Source organism: Kryptolebias marmoratus, linkage group LG7 (assembly GCF_001649575.2).
Source record: "Kryptolebias marmoratus isolate JLee-2015 linkage group LG7, ASM164957v2, whole genome shotgun sequence".
Classification (NCBI taxonomy): Eukaryota; Metazoa; Chordata; class Actinopteri; order Cyprinodontiformes; family Rivulidae; genus Kryptolebias; species Kryptolebias marmoratus.
In genome coordinates, this window is record NC_051436.1 from 23,825,768 (window position 1) to 23,842,906 (window position 17,139).

Sequence of the window (17,139 nt, forward strand, 5' to 3'; positions counted from 1 at the left end):
GGTGGCTCGGGCATCTGGTGAGGATGCCTCCTGGACACCTCCCTGGTGAGGTGTTCTGGGCACGTCCCACCGGGAGGAGGCCCAGAGGAAGACCCAGGACACGCTGGAGGGACTATGTTTCTCGGCTGGCCTGGGAACACCTTGGGATTCCCCCCCGGAGGAGCTGGCCCAAGTGGCTCATGTACATGAGTAAGCCAAAATCCTTCTGAAAAAATGTGTTGTGAACAGATGAGACTAAGATGGAGCTTTTTGGTAAAGCACATCATTCTAAGATTTACTGAAAATGAAATGAGGCCTACAAAGAAAAGAACACTGTATACTACAGTCAAATATGGTGGAGGTTCAAAGATGTTTTGGAATTGTTTTGCCTCTTTTGGCACTGGATGCCTTGACTGTGTGAAAGGCATCATGATACTGAATATTACCAAATAATTCTGGGTTGCAATGTAAGGCCCAGTTTCAAAAAACTGGGTTTTTGAAATCCAGCTTTCCAGCAGGATCCCAAACATACTTTAAAAAGCCCCCAGAAATGGATAGTTCTGAAGAGGCCAGCAATGAGCCCAGATCTAAATTTCATTTAACTCCTGTAAAGATATCTTAAAATTGCTGTTGGGAGAAGACTTCCTTCAATCATGAGACCTGGAGCAGTTTCAAATAAAGACTGGTCCAAAATTCCGGTTAAAAGGTGTAGGAAGCTTGTTGATGGTTATAGGAAGCGACTAATTAGTTATTTGTTTCCAAAGGGTGTGCAACCAAATATTATGATAAGTTGAGGGTGCCAGTAATTTTGTCTGACCTGTTTTTGGAGTTTTGTGTGAACTTGTAAAAATTTAAGCATTTTCTTTTTCTAATTTTTTTTTTCTGTTTTTTGTGCTCTTCCAATACACACAAAGGAAATGAATGTGTATAACAAAACACTGTTGTGTCAAAGTTTTCTGTAATTACATAAATATACTGGGAGTAATACTTCATTTTCTGGAAAAATTTCAGGGGTGCCAACAATTTCAACCAGGACTGTAATTCTTTTGACATTTAAATAGCCATTTACAAGCAGTTCATGCAAGCCCTTTTTTTTAGTAAACCTTTACACCACTACAACAGGTAATTTCCATAGAATTCCGATTATTTACAAGGATAAGTAGCAACAACAGCAGCTATCTGTAGCACTTCCAGTGAAGCCATATCTTTCAGTCTATCCATCCATTATCCGTAGTCATGTCGTAAAGGGAACAGGTCCAAGAAAGAAACCCAGTTGTTCCCTTTTCCCAGCAACACTTTCCAGGGAGATTACCTACAGTTCCCGGTGTGTTCCCAGGCCAGAGAGGACACACAATCCCTCCACTGAGTTCTGGGTTTCTCCAGGATCTCTTCCCAGTCGGACATGCCTGCATAACCTCTATTGGAAGACGTCCAGGAGGCATCCCAGCCACCCTACGAAGGAAGCTCATTTCAGTCGTTAGTATCCGAGATCTCATTCTTTCAGTCATGATACAAACCTCATAACCATATGTGAGTCAAACCAGTAAATAAAAAAAAAACTTTGCCTTTTGACTCAACATTTTCTTCACCAAGACTAACAGAAGTAACGCCCTCATTACTGCGGACAAAGCTGCCAATGTGTCTGATGATCCATCTCCAGCTACATTCTACCATCACTCTTGAACAGGACCCCTAAATACTGGAACTTGAAAGCATTCCACCTTTTTCCAGTTAAGAACCATGGTCTCGGATTTAGAGGAGCTGACTCTCATCTCAGCTGCTTCACACTCAGCTGCAAACCATCCCAGTGCATGGTGCAGGTCATGGCCGGAAGATGCCAACAGAACAACACCATCTGCAAAGAACAGAGACGAGATCCTGAGGTTTCTAAACCAGACATGCTCTTCTCCACGATTGCACATTGAGATCCTGTCCACGTATACCACAAACAGAGGAGGAGGCCCTGGAGGAGTCCAATCTGCATCGAGAATTGGCTTGATTTTGTGCCAAGAATGCGGACACAGCTCCTGCTTTGGTTATACAGGGACTGGATAGCCCTTAAAAGAACCCATGGCATCTCATGGCCCTGCAGCACTCCCCCCGCAAAATGCCTCTAGGAACACGATCATAAGCCTCCTTCAGATCTACAAAACACATGTAGACTGGAGAGTCAAACTCCTAAGACCTCCCTTAGTTACCCCACAAGAGTGAAGATCTCATCCACTGTTCCACAACCAGGACGGAAGCCACAGTGGTCCTCCTGGAGCTGAGGTTTGACAGTAGGCATGGTCTGGGGCAGAGCTTGCTTTCCTTTCCTGAATCATCAAAGGATTTGCCAGAACTTCTTCAAGGTGATTACATCAACTGCTGTGCTATTTTTGAGATGAAAGTTGTTTTTAGACATTGGGAATTCACTTTGGTCTTGTCTGTTTGAACTAGCTGTTAGCTCATCAATCTGGTCAGAATTAGACATTTTCTCTAAACTGAGGTTGTTTAAAGAGCTACAACTAAAATATCAATTGTTCACAAGCATTTGTCAACCATAATCTCCCTGGTAAATTTGACACAAAATTTTAGCAGCCATAAAAAAGGTTATGAATATTTATACTGTAATTGTGCAGAACAAGCTGTTGTGTCTGTTTTTAATGAAGTCTACATGTTTTATATGAATATTGCTTGTCTTAGTCTTGTTGATCTCTGTGTCATTTGAGTCTTCTCATCCTTCCTACCTGCTCTTCCTTGTGGGGCAGACATATATTTATCAGTGTAATCATCACCATCATTCACTATGGGTTCATCAGTCAGTTCAGATGTCATTTGCTTGTTTGTTTCTGTTTATATTGACACTGCCACTGCATGAGGTAATGATTCCCATTTGTTTTCTTTTATCCATCTTTTTTTTTACTGAACCCTGACCCTTTTTTTGTTATCCTCCTCATTTGACCCTACCTTCCCTCCCCTTTATTTTCTTTTTATTTGTTTTTTTGACGACAGCAAGTTGGAATAGATCAGGGTGACATCCCAGATCTCTCACAGGTCAGTGTACATGCCACCTTCCACCAGTCTGATTCTCGCTTTGTCTTTCTGTTTTTGATGTGTTTTCATCAGAACTTGTGGTTTCATTGATTCTACACTTCTCATTTTTTTAACCCATGTGTGCTCCAACCTTACCAACACTCGTGTTCCTTCTTCATTCAGTCATCTTTATTTGCTTTTCACCCCTTCACCTTGTCTAACCTAATATTACTGTATAAATCCAGACGATTCTCCCCTTGAGACTCTTTTCCTTCTTTTCTCTTTGCTTTTCAGCTCTCAATAATATTCCAGTTGAGGTGTTTTAGATTGCCCTCCTGCCATCAACAGAATTAATAAAAAGCTTCATGTTTTTGATTTTTTTTATAAAACCCTGAGCAAATGCAAACAGTAAGTCCAGACCTTGAAATTAGAAAAACAAATATGATCACAAGGAGAAAGGCAGCTAGTCTGCCAGAATGAGATTTAGGTGCAATCATATAATTTCTTTCTTTTTTTGAAGTTTTCTTTCTTTATTTTTTATGTGATACTGTTTGGTTGAATTGCTAGAAGCATTATTTTTTGCCCTTTAATGTGAATGAATGGACTGCAGACAGCCTAGATGTTTTGGTTTAGACTTGCACAGAATATGTGAAACAACTTTCATAAGGAATCACATTGAATTTCTAAATGTTTTACTGACTATCTTATTTTATTTGTTTTATTCATCTTTAGAATTTCAAAGGTTGGAGATAGAAGCAAAATCCTTGGACTTAGTGATCACAGACTGATCAGAAACTGAGCTGCATCTAACGATTTTTCATTATGCATTCATCATCAGTTGCCTTCAATAATTGATTTCAGTACTGCTGTAAGGGCCTCATTAAATCTGTTTGTTATCAAACAGTTCAAAAGCTCAGAGACATTGAGTTTACAACAATATAAAACCTAATAGTTTTTAATTGTTTAAGAAGCTGCTACAAGAAATTATTTTGACTTTGCTGAATTTAAAAAAAATCTGATTTGTTTGTCTTTATGGCAAAATAAGTTAGAACAAATTCTAGATTTTTTATTTAAAAAATAGACATTGAAATGACGAATATTTAAGATTACATGGCATTTAGCATAAGAAATCAACCAATGGAATACTTTCCGCTTGCTTCAGAAAGCCAGCCTGAAGTCAGTTAAAAGATCATTTTAAAAGATAAGAATAAAGTCTTTACCCTAGGAAAAAAATGAAGGATGAATTTTTGCACAGTACTGTATTTATTCATTTCTGCCAGTTGATCTATCTTAATGTTATTCTGAAAAACTGCATTTGTCTTTTTTTGATTCAGTCACTATTGGTTTCAGTACTTATTTTCTACTTGATGCTAATATTAATCTGATCCACAAAAAATGGTACTTCTTAGTCAGGTTCTTTGCTTTCCTTTGCTTCAAAAACAGTAGACACCCAACCAATTTATCTAGGAATAGGGTTTCATGATTTTAGGAAAAAATGCAATTGCTGTGTTATTGTTGACTACTGAAATGACAATATCTGTTAAGATGAACCTACATTTTCCCCTCCTGTATTTGGCAACTGATATTGCAATGGCAGTAATCTTTAAATTTAATGTGCAACCTTATTTGGCAATTTGTTTCTCTGTAGAATTACCAATTTTTTTTATTTTTTTAAATATTTTAGGTATCAGTAGAGTGTGTATTGACAGATACATTCAGTATATACTTGCCATTCAAGTAAAATAACAAATAGATTAGTTTTCAGTATCTGTGTTCTTATTTGTAATGGAATCATCATTAGCTGCAGCTTATACAAGTGACTGCACATTTAAACACTGGCCTTTGTTGAATAATTGACGGCTCCGGAATTGTTCTGTCAAAGCAAACTAAACTCCCCCCATCTCTAAGAAATGGTGGAATACAACTCTGATCTTATGTTACAGGAAAATTAAATGATTGAATAGTGTAAAGTGGGAAGTTAGGATATGGATTGACTCATTCTGAAGTGGCAGTTGGTTGTTGTAATTAAATGGATGTTTTTCTTTCCCTTTGCTCTGTCACAGAAGACTAAAGGATCATACATTGTAGGTGGTGGGTTACAAACTGTACTGATTAACCAATCCATCCTCTTCAAAGGAAAATTCCAACATTAAACCTAGGGCCTGACAGGAACAAAAATCTTTGAAATCTGTTCAGTGTTGAGCAAGAGCCACAAAAACATAAAACTGCTTCAGCATTATCTTGTAGCACAGTGGTTAACAAGCTTGTTTTTGCCTCTTATAGACTTAAATTTGATGCGACTGGAGGTAAACACTAAAAGTACCTACCATCCACCATTGTGTTTTGCAATTTTACTTGCTTGTTTACTTGAGTAAGGCTATGACTTTCTGTTTAGTTGATGTTGTAATGCCGTTTCAAATAAAATTGTAGATGACCAGTTAGTTATTTACCATTCAGGAAGCTGAGTTCTGAGTCTGTCCAGTCTTTGTTCTAGTAGATTTTTTTTTAAATTTAATTTTAGGAAGTAAATTATAATTTCAAAGATAACTTTTTACCAAAGCTTCAAATTTATTAGCCCGAGATGACTCACAAAGGTAGATGTTCCTCATTGTCGCAGTTTTTCCCCTTTTGTTTGCAAGAAAAATTTGACAGGAACGTCATCAGTTTACTTTGATGCCTTGTCTTTTAGGACAAACAAGTTTTTTCTCTGCCTCAAACTATTTATTTTCTATTTTTCTTTGTCTTTTCTATCAAAACAAACCAATTTTTAAAAAATGGAAACCAGGGGTGTAAGGGTACGCCTAAGCCACAGTTTGGTACATGTGTCTGTATAAGTGTCAAGGTTTGGTAGAACAAAAAAAAAAACAAAAAGAAACTAATGGTATTTTTTTTATATATACTGCCTAGCCAAACAAAGGTCACCACCATAAAAAAAAGGTTACGCACTCTAATATTTCGTTGGACCGCCTTTAGCTTTGATTACGGCACACATTCACTGTGGCATCGTTTCAGTAAGCTTCTGCAATGTTACAAGATTTATTTCCATCCAGTGTTGCATTAATTTTTCACCAAGATCTTGCATTGATGATGGTAGAGTCTGACCGCTGCGCAAAGCCTTCTCCAGCACATCCCAAAGATTCTCAATGGGGTTAAGGTCTGGACTCTGTGGGGCCAATCCATGTATGAAAATGATGTCTCTCACTCCCTGAACCACTCTTTCACAATTTGAGCCCGATGAATCCTGGCGTTGTCTTCTTGGAATATACCTGTGCCATCAGGAAAGAAAAAAATCCATTGATGGAATAACCTGGTCCTTCAGTATATTCAGGCAGTCAGCTGACCTTTGACCTCATTCTTTCAGCACATACTGTTGCTGAACCTGGACCTGACCAACTGCAGCAACCCCAGATCATAGCACTGCCCCCACAGGCTTGGACAGTAGGCAACACTTCACCTGCCTCTCTTCTTACCCTGATGAGCCCATCACTCTGGAACAGGGTAAATCTGGACTTATCAGACCACATGACCTTCTTCCATTGCTCCAGAGTCCAATCTTTATGCTCCAGAGCAAATTGAAGTCTTTTTTTCCAGTTTGCCTCACTGATTAGTGGTTTTCTTAAGGCTACACAGCTGTTCAGTCCCAATCCCTTGAGTTCCCTTCACAATGTGTGTGTGGAAATGCTCTTACTTTCACTATTAAATGTAGCCCTGAGTGTAGAACTCAGGGCTGCATTTAATAGTTTTTCTTCGATTTGATTTCACCAGAAGTTTAAGTGATCTCAGATCACGATCATTCAGGATTCTTTTCTGGCCACATTTCTTACTCAAAGAAAATGGGTCCCCACTATCCTTCCAGTTTTTAATAACGGGTTGAACAGTTCTTAACCCAGTTTTAGTAGTTTTTGCAGTCTCATTAGATGTTTTCACTGCTTGATGCATGCCAATGATTTGACTCTTCTCAAACAGACTGACATGTTTTCCACGACCACAGGATGTGTCTTTTAACATGGTTGTTTAAGAAATGAGGAGCAACTCATTCCACCAGTTGGGGTTAAATAACTTGTTGCCAGCTGAAACATAATCACCCACGCAGTAATTATCCAATAGGAGGCTTGTACCTATTTGCTTAGTTTTTGCTTAGTTAAATCCAGGTGCCGACTTTGTTTTTAGCCAGGCAGTGTATATTTATATGAATTACAAAGAGAGAAAGCATGTAAAATATAAGGCAGCGCAGAGCTATATAACATTTATTTTCACAAACTAAATCAATAAAAATGTAAAACACTCAAACTTCTCAGTGGGTTGAGTGCTAGAGTGATAAAAATGAGGCTCGGTATCAGGAATATTGAATAAATACACGCAAGGCTTGACCTATTACTTTTCAAAGCCTCACTTCCAAGATAGAAGTGCTTCCCGTACATGCACCTCTTGTCTCCCTCCGCTGCAGCTGTCCGTCAGTGGCATTGCAGAGTTCTTTTTCACACAGCTGATTTGAATTAAACAAGCAGGTGGTTGCCTCTGCACGTTGTTCTGAACTTTATTTGGACTGTTGAAATAGTATCTTTTTTTTTTTTGCCTATTTTCTGTCTTAACTGTTACCAAAATGCAATAATAATAGTAAAATATGTGCCTGCTCTGGAAGCCATAATTATCTATGATTGACTTATTTGTTTTCAGTTCACCATACCTGTACCAAACTGTTGCATTACAAATACATGAACCATTACACCCCTCATCAACATGTAAGCTCATTTCTGTTGTAGTTGGCTAAAAAGTAGTTTTTCAATTTAAACACTATTTTATAGACCTTTACATCATCATCAGTTTGACTATACAATTATTTACATAAAATGATGTGGTTTTATGCAAGTGCAAATGGTGACAGCTGTAGCTAAATGTAGCATTTCTAATGAGGCATGTCCTGCAGGAATATCATAATATCTGTGTTGCAATACCTCTGTAATGTAAAACTGATGTCAGTGTAAAGATTTATAAGATAGGAATCACAAGAACTGCTGTAAAACCTTTGACATTACAGTAGCAAAACTTTGGTCTTTTGCTCTACTTGGACTTGGACTAGCTTGTCAGTCTGGCCTGAATTTACCTCCCTCTCTTTTTCCAATAGTCGAGTGCTTTATATGTATTGATAGTTATGAAATGATGATTAATTTCACGTCTCTACAGTGTAATCTTATCTACAGTTCTTTTTCATGTAGTCATTTGATATGCGACAAAAGGACTTCACTTTTGTTTTGTGAAGAATGGACATTTACTGTATTTGCAGTGCCGTTAGTTTGCTTTCCTTTTTGTTGTTAAGAAAAACTGCTCCAGGCAAGGAGGTTTAAACAAACTTTTTATTTATTCAGACAGATTCTTGTTTAACATACTTGCCAGTCCGTGTTTGCTACAAACGGCAGTGCAACCTAATTTCACTTTAAACTTCCCCCTTCTTCTCATTGTATTGCCTTTATTATGGCTTAATTCTGCTGTCATTAGAGACAAGTGAAAATAAAGATCTAGATGAACACAAACACGGATGCACACTTCTAAAGCTCCATTTATGTATTTAATTTGGTGTCATTTTGGCAAGTAAGATGGTAAATTGCCACAGCTATCTCCACAAGTTTTGCTACTTGTAGATTTTCAGTAAAAAAAAAAAAAAAAGGAAATATGAAAAAACGCTTGTACCTGTAAATTTGCATATCTCAGTAGAAAAACAGAAAAAGGCTTGCACACTGCAGGACTTCCCTTTAGCCTTATTTAGAGGCACCTTTATTAGTGCCTGGTGCTATAAATGATCCTAAAGGGAAGTCTTCCAGTATACAAACCTTCCTCTATTTTTGTTATATAGTTGTTTGCATTGCGGCTGAGCACCTGCCATCATTTTTAATGTGGATGTGAGTTTTTTATTATCTTCTTTTTATTCCACTAATCTTGATGGCAATCAGACTTTTTAGGTTGCTTTGAAGCTGCCACACTCAAATCAGCCAGTATTAAAGATTCTAGTCAAAACACAAAAATAAAGACTATTAATGTCCAGGTTTCCAAATAGTGGAATTTTCCTTTAAGAGCCTGCATGAAGATATTGGCTTGTTTATGTGTGGAAATGTTGTACATTTTGAGCATTTACAGACATGCTCTTTTTATAACACAATAGAGTTTTCTGATAGCAACTCTGTAAAATACTTGTACTAGCTTCAGGTGGCTTGCCTGTGGCTGCCACTTGCAACACAAACACGCACCTGCTACAACTAGCAAAAGGCTGTGAAACCTCATGAATAGAAAATGAGGTTTCACTCCTCCACCCTCCATCTTCATCTGCATGAAAACAAGTCTCTGCAGCAAGTTTTTCTGTCTCATCTAAAGTCAGTCCTCCTCCTCAACTAACATCCCCCATTCTGCATGTTGCCTGACAGAATAGTTTTAATAAAAATTTAATAACCAGATCACTACGGGTGGAACCAGTGTTTAAAAATGTAGAGAGTGTCTATTTTGAATATTTGTGATTACTTTTTTTATTCTGTCTCAAAGGAAGACAGTTTAGAGACATCCCACTGACTGTGTGTGTGTTTAAGCTAATATTGACTGGGCATACACAAGTTTCTTTTTACCTATTTAACTGCGCTGACAGTTAAAGATGGACTTTTAACATCCTGCGTGTTTCTTTAAAAGCCAGGCGACATTTTGGCGAGAACCTGCCATCCAGCCAGCCATGAGTTTAAAAAAAGTTTGTGTATGAGTACACGTCTGCAGCTTAAAATTCTTGTGGACAGAGAGACAGACGTGACGTTGCCATATTTACACAGGAGAAGAACTTCCTCTTGTCTCCCACATGCATGCTAAGTTCCAGTAGAATAACTTGTGCTTGTGTTCTGGTTACTGCAGCAGTCTGGCTGCCTTTTGCCCACTTTGAGCAATAATGAGATGCTTAACAAGGACAAGGCAGTTTGTTTAGTAAAAACACAAACAACTGGAGATCAACTTCAATTTGCAGCTGAACTTTTAGTGATAGCAGCATAGCAGCAGTCTCTTAGTAACCTGCTCAGTAATGTGCACTCTTACGTAGTTGTTCTCAAATCCTGTGCAGACAGGACAATCTTGGCTTTTTTAAATCTTTTTTTTTTTTTTTTTTTTTATTTGAGTGGCACTAAATACAGTTATTGAACGCTCTGTGTGCATTGAAATTTTCCAGAGGTGGTCTGGACCTATTTTGTTCACATACATTTGGTAGTCCTAACATAGTCCATCCTAAACCAAGTTGTAGGACCTCCTACTGAACTGATGCGACCTCACATAAACAGCAGAGTGATTACAGGGTAGTCTCAATGTGTCATAAATCATTTTATCCTCTTTTTTTTTTAGATTGCATCTGTTAGGTAGTTAAGCCTATTTAAAAGTTGTGCACTAAATAATTCCAAAAAATGTGACTCAGATCCGAACTGTGTTAATGTCAAAGTAATACAGTTCAGATGTCTTGAACTGCTCACTGTTGCTGATCTCTGAGTATCTTCATACAGAGCGGGTGGGTACTTGACATCTGATCACTAAACATTTTGAGGTATGGATTTAATGACCAGGTAAAAACACTCATAATCAGTGATGTTTACTGGCAATTGAATCACTCACGTCAGATGCGAGTGACAGGTCCAAACAGGACCTTTGTTTCTAAGACTGGAACCATAATTGTTAATGGTTTTTATATTCGTATAGAAAACACAAATATTGGGCTGCACACACTCATGACCTGAGGGACCAGACAGAGAAGTAAAGATGTCAAAATTTACATCACCTAGCCTTTTTTCAGTCAGAGCAGACCAGGACATCATAAACAAGTCCTGCCTAAGGACCAGAAATCTCCACTCCTTTGCCTTCACCTTACATTGCAATAAAATAATGGTGCACCCTTCCCCTCAGCATAATTGTGCAAAATGTAGGAATGGAGCGAAAAAGTGAGAGGGAGGGTGAAACAGGATTCAACCTTATTGTAATGGCAAGAGCCCACAGTGTGAAAGGCTGTGCATGATCAGTAAAGCAGAGAGGCAAAGGTTAGAAATAAACTGTATTCTGTAGGTGTTGTTGCTCTCTGCTCATGTGGAGTTAAGAGAAGAATCTCCTCTTTGCGCTCCACCTTTTTCCTCACTCTTTTGTTTCCCAACCTCCTCCTTTGTTCTTTCTCCTTTAAGTCTCCTGCTAACAATGTGAGTGTTTGCTGCATGTTGCCATGTCTATTCTTGGAGCCTGATGCACTCTGTTACCTTCCTGTGAGACTAACGAACTCTGGGTGCTGTGTATATCTGTGTTGGTTGCTTTTTTTTAAAAAAAAAACAAGTAAACAATTTTTCCAGTAACTCTAACATATTTGTGAATTTGCATCTCATTTCTTTCTTTCTTTCTTTTTTCCCCCTCTTTTTTGGGGGCGGTGTGGGTGCATATTTGTGTCACATTCAGGCCCCCAGCAGCCTTCTGGAAGCTTTGGAGCAGCACTTGGCCTCTCTGGAGGGCAAGAAGACAAAAGAGTTGAATGCAGACACCAGGTAGTTCCAATCCTTATTAATTGTAGTCCATTTGAAGTAAAAAGTATACTACAAATGATCCCCAAAAAGAGTTGCACGTTAATTTTATTTTCTCTCCCATCTACTGTGTTCTAGAGCATCTACCTTATCGACCGCCGTCTCAACTCTGTCCTCAACTGGCATGTCCTTCAGCCGTATGGATGAGAAGGAGAAGCAGCAAGCTCTGGAAGAGGAGCAGGCCAGGCTGCAGGCTCTTAAGGTACCACATTTTTATACATCTAGGCCTGTGGAGTGGGTGGTTAGACTCTGAGGAGTCGCAGCAGGTTGAGAAGTTTCAGCTGTGACTTCAAGTGGCATCTTGTGAGCTGGATCATTAAGCTCTATGCAGCTGCTTTAAGACACAACAAGCTGCATCTAACTGTTATGCAGTTATTAGCTACCATCTCTGTATTTTGAACAGGCCAACGTTGGCTACATTTAGATACACAGTAGGAGTGTAATATTAATTCACTTAAAACCTGAATAATAAAAAGAAAATGGTATGTAAATGCATTTCTGGTCACCTCAGCCTGTAAGAGGGCATTCTTGAAGTAAGCAAGAATCAAATGTAACTAAAGAAATGGCGTCTTCTGTGAAAATATAGCGTGAATTTGCTGAAAAACCAGAAACTGAGTTGTTAAAGCTAAAAGTAGCAAAAGGCTAGCTAAAAGTATCCTAACAAGACAAATAGAGTTGGTATGATAAAACAGATTTCAAAAAGAACAGTGTTTTTAAAGGATTTCAAGAGATCTTGTGAAATTCCATGGAAAAATATTTATAAAAAGTTAAGTATTTTGAAAAATATAAAACTTATAGAAACTAAAGGTCATAGCACTTATCTCCTGAATGAGCTGACCGTTATGATATAGGTGACTAAATTAGCACAAAGTATGCAGAAGTAGTTGGATTTAAAAAAAAACTTCCAAAAAAACAATAGTGGGTTTTCAACTATGAAAAGGAAATTGATTTTAATTTGAATTATGTAGAAGTGCTTACACTTAAATTTCACCATTACTTTTCATGTTTTATAAATCTTGTGGTACTTTCTGTTGCTTAACAAAATGCACTTCTGAGGTGAGGGAGGAACCACCCTTATGCTCTGGGTTTTGTATATAGATGTTAAAGCTAGACTTGGTAAACTTTGCAGTGGGCATCAGGGACTCAGTGTTTAAACTGCACTCTCTAACATGTATATACATGAATATATATGGAATCTTGTAGCACAGTTTTAATAAGCTCATATTTAAGAAAAGATCAGTAGTTGAAATAGTTGTACATGTACATGTGTGATCTCAGCTGACAGGAAGTGATTTTCATCTTCTTTCAAAATTTTTAGCTCCACAGACCGGTTCATTATCAGACATTATTTCCACAGACGGCCCACCGTGTGGGGGATAAATACGTGTACTCGCAGCTTTGTCCTGGTATTGTGTTATCAACATGAATAACACCCTCTCCTCCCCCTAATGTTCTCTGGTCAATATGGCAATGTTTAAAAATGCCTTTTAAAATAAGATGCACCACAAATATAAATTGAAAATCACTGGTTAACCTGCTGTAGAAGACTTGCTTCTAAACTCTGGAGAGGAAGCCAAAGATTGGTTTATTACTGCCTGCCTTCATAAAAGGTGGGTGATCATGTAATTGCCTGTGTATGTGTGTATTTGTCTGTTAGAAAAATATTACTTGAGCCACTGGACAGATTTTATTAAAACTGTCAAAGTAACATTTGGATGTACATCTAAAGCTGATTTACTTTGGAAGTAAAGTCACTTCAGTATGGCTGCCACAGCTAAGGGACCTTAGCAGATACAAAAATTGGTACAATTCAGCCAGTTTTACAGATATCAAGATAGAATTTGGTGTGTTAGTAGCTGAAAATTATTGTATGCATTCATTCAAGGAATGTTACTTTTAATTTATTCTGTCATTTTTGTACTTGTGAATTCTTTTCCCTCAATATCTTTAATATAATATAATTGTTTATAAATTTCTGATACAAATTCATCTTCATATAGGGTAGTTTAAAAACAATTATATTTCAGAGTTAAAAGTTTTATTTTTTAGCACAACCAAAGTTTATTGGTAACAATTTTTATCAAATAAACAAAAACAGTAAAGATGGCACCTGTAAACTTGACTGCAATATAGACACACTTGAGTTTGCTAAGATATATTATTTGTAGTGGTCATCTTGAGTCTGGTTGACTTTAAAATTTAATCAGTTGTATATTTGCATCCAATGATTAAAGTTTCCTTAAAATCTATCTAGTGGTTCTTTAGATATTTTGCTAACAGACAAACATATGCTCACACAAGCACAGACAATGACATGGTGGCAGGCGATAATAACCATGATAATCCAGTCATTTACTGCAAGACCAGACTGTAGCTTTACTATCCAAGAGGGAAAAAACTGCAAAGCCAAGCGATATAAAAGTCAAGTGTAAAATGTGTTAGTTTTTTTTTCCAGTCCTGGGAGCCCTGCCTTACAGCAAACTGTAATTGAATGGGAGCTGAGAAACTACAACTCAAGCTCGCAGCAGCTCAGTGTGTACACAAGTTCATGTTTATGTGCTCACATCCCACCAGAAAAAATACAGTTTGTGTCTAATGGTGCTGCTACTTTCTGTGTGAGCTTTGTTCAGCTGTATGTGAATCTGAAACCTACAATAATACACCATCAGTACTTCCAGAGCTGGTTTGTCTGTGTGTTTGATTGGATTTCACTGCTCTCTTTACTCTGTGCCCTTTGTTGCCCTGTTTCCTGCCAAGGTCCACTGATTACCTTTAGGTTTAGTTAGAAAAGGAGTGGTGAGATTAAGTGAGAGTGAGAACATCACTGAGTGAGAGAGCTGAGGGGTTAGGTGGGTCATCCAAAAACTCTGATTCAGCTGTCTGCACTCTCTGGTGTCCATATGGACTCAACAGTACATACAAAAACACTTACACACTCCACTACTGTTCAGCTGGGGCCTTAGCCCAAACAATAACAACACTTTCTTTCTTTCTATTCATCCATTCATGAATGAATGAATGAATAGATAAAAATTTGGAGCAGCCGGCCAGCTCAGGCTGGTACAGCAGCGACTTCTGTTTCTCTGTCCTTTCATATCCTTTAAATGTGGGAAGGTTGTAAAGTAACTTGGAACATTTCCTCACCTTGAAGCTCAGCAGTGAATTAAACCCCCCAGCTGGCCATGTGTAAATAAAACGGATAAAAGAGCTCTGAAAAACTGTGTTTTCATTCCCTCTGTGGCCATCCATACTAATATTCTGACTCACTGCTCTACCTGTCTACCAGAGAGTATGTTTTCTTATTAAATGTGTTTTGTATGTTTCCACAAGATAACAAGACAAATGTGCTGATCTCTGTGGAGCTAATTAGATTTGATGGGAAATTTAGGCAGATGGCAGAAAAATGTGAATAAAAGCATTAAAAAGTCCCCTCTAAGAGATTAATAGAGCAGTGCTACCAGTTTCAACATGTTCAGTTAATTGTATGGAAAATAATATAAATTGCTAATTCCCTTTTGAGTTTTATGAACAATTGATATCTTACCTGTTGTAGATAGCTTATTGAACAACTTCAGTTTAGAGAAATGGAGTTTAAATCTAACTGGATTGACAACTGATGTCTAGCCAGAGCATAGCCAAGACTAAAGCAAATCGCTGCCGCCTTTAAACAACTCCAATCTGAAGGTCTTCAGAGCAGTTCGTTTAAATTCACACTGTAATGTTATTCTAGCAGAAATATTATGATATTCCGGCTTCAAGTGCTGCAACTATTTGTGCTTGGAAAAAAAGCCCACTGAATTCTTGGTAAAACACAGTGTAATGAAAAACTGAAGGTGATGTAAATTGGATTCCCACACAGTCTTGAAAAGTCTGGGAAATGATTTGGCTTTAGTATTTTCCAGGTCTTGATGAGTATGAAAAATAGAAATGGCTTTGACTTTTTTACAATAATAGTAATGGAATTGAAAAATTTGACTATTTCCACTAAAAATGGATATAGTCATCATTTATGACATCAAGCCTTGAGTTTATTGTATTAGCCATTGATATCTTTGTTTTTAGTTTGTTTGAGAACCCCTGATGCATAGATTCATACAGCATTACATGTTTCATTAATGGCTCTGTCTCAGGTGATAACATTAGTTCTTTCATGAAAATGTTTGCAGCCTAGTCCACAGCTTTTCCATATGTTGACATATCTTTGGACAAGACACTTGCTTTCATTGGAAGGACCTTACATTGTTTATGATCATGTACCTGTTTACGCATTATTTACCAAGGCTTTCCAAACAAAAGGCTTGTAGCCCATGGCCCTGAGGTTTAGGGCGTCTCAAAATAATATTGCCTTTTAAAGAGTGAATGTTTTTCAAATACCTTATTTTACTTATTTCCAATGCGTGGCAAGCCCACATCACTGAAAAGTTTAATCGTCGAGGCTTGCATTGATTAAGAACTTCTTAATGGTTTCTGCTGGTTTTTTTCTTTGTTTGTTTGTTTGTGGGTTTCTGCTTAGTTTAATCTAGATATTTTTTTATAGTTTGTATGTCAATACAGTATTATAACTTTAACCACACCTTGTAATTTTTATTTTTTTATTTCTGTAAATTTACAGGCATTTCAATGTGTTTGAAAATTGACCAAAAAATCCACAACATTGAGTATGAGAAAGTATGGATTTCCAAAACTCAAAAACCCTGTATTTCAGCGTTGGGCTTTTGTTTTGTTTTTAGCTCAAAGAAAGGTCTGCTGTTTCAGTCTCACGATTATTCTCAGTTATTAACTTCCTTATCTTGACTCAGGAAAAAAAAGACTTTGAAACACCATGATTGTTTTGTCTTTGACTTTGTTTTTGTCAGAGCAGCAGCAATACGTTCCTGATATCCGTGTCACCAGAGAAAACAGAACATTGGATCCAGCGGCACCTGGGTCTCAACAGAACAGGGTCAAATACTGTACAAGAGCACCATGGAGTTTTATTATACTGGGAATTAATAATTACCAGCTGTTCTAATTCATTTTAGAGTACTTACTATATCATTTTATGGTTGTGTGTGCTCTTCAGCCAGTATTAGTAGGTGAAGTTGAGTTCTGGCTCTTCACGTCATACTCAAAGCCAAACCCAACTAAATTTGCAAAAAACAAAAAAAAAAAGAATGATAATAATGGTTTGTCACTTTCTCTTTTATTCCTGTGCATTCTGTAAGAAAAATATCTTGACACAACATGACTCAATTGAGCTCTTAATGTGAATTTACAGAGCATATATTTGTTTCCATGCCCTTTTTCCAATGTCAAAATCTAGAATAGTTTTCTCTTTCTGAGCGCATGGTGCTGCTATACTTGCTCCTCACATGCTTGTGCATCTTTTCCAGGATCAGCGTCTGAAGGAGATCAGTATGCAGACCCCCCCTTCTGCTTCCCCCAGCAGCCAGTCAATAAGCAGCGCCAACAACAACAACCATATCACGCAGACCCCAGAGTTGTTCAGCTCTGCACTGACTGCTAACAGGTGTGCACACACACATTATAAACCTTTACACAACCATCAGTTCCACCATATAAATGGGTGTTTACA

General features: G+C 37.7%; 1 protein-coding gene across 6 annotated transcripts in view; it reads left to right on the forward strand.

Moving 5' to 3' along the window:
• The window catches only part of si:ch211-200p22.4 (phosphatidylinositol-binding clathrin assembly protein), a 122,694-nt gene that overhangs the window by 72,038 nt on the left and 33,517 nt on the right, over positions 1 to 17,139 (forward strand). For 3 of the 6 annotated variants that reach the window (XM_037976577.1, XM_037976579.1, XM_037976582.1), the window contains exons 8-12: positions 2,974 to 3,015; positions 5,058 to 5,078; positions 11,443 to 11,528; positions 11,643 to 11,766; positions 16,937 to 17,073. In XM_037976577.1, coding sequence (XP_037832505.1) covers positions 2,974 to 3,015; positions 5,058 to 5,078; positions 11,443 to 11,528; positions 11,643 to 11,766; positions 16,937 to 17,073 — 410 coding nt within the window. The remainder of the gene's footprint in view (positions 1 to 2,973; positions 3,016 to 5,057; positions 5,079 to 11,442; positions 11,529 to 11,642; positions 11,767 to 16,936; positions 17,074 to 17,139) is intronic. The other 3 variants (XM_037976578.1, XM_037976580.1, XM_037976581.1) reach the window with 3 other exon arrangements.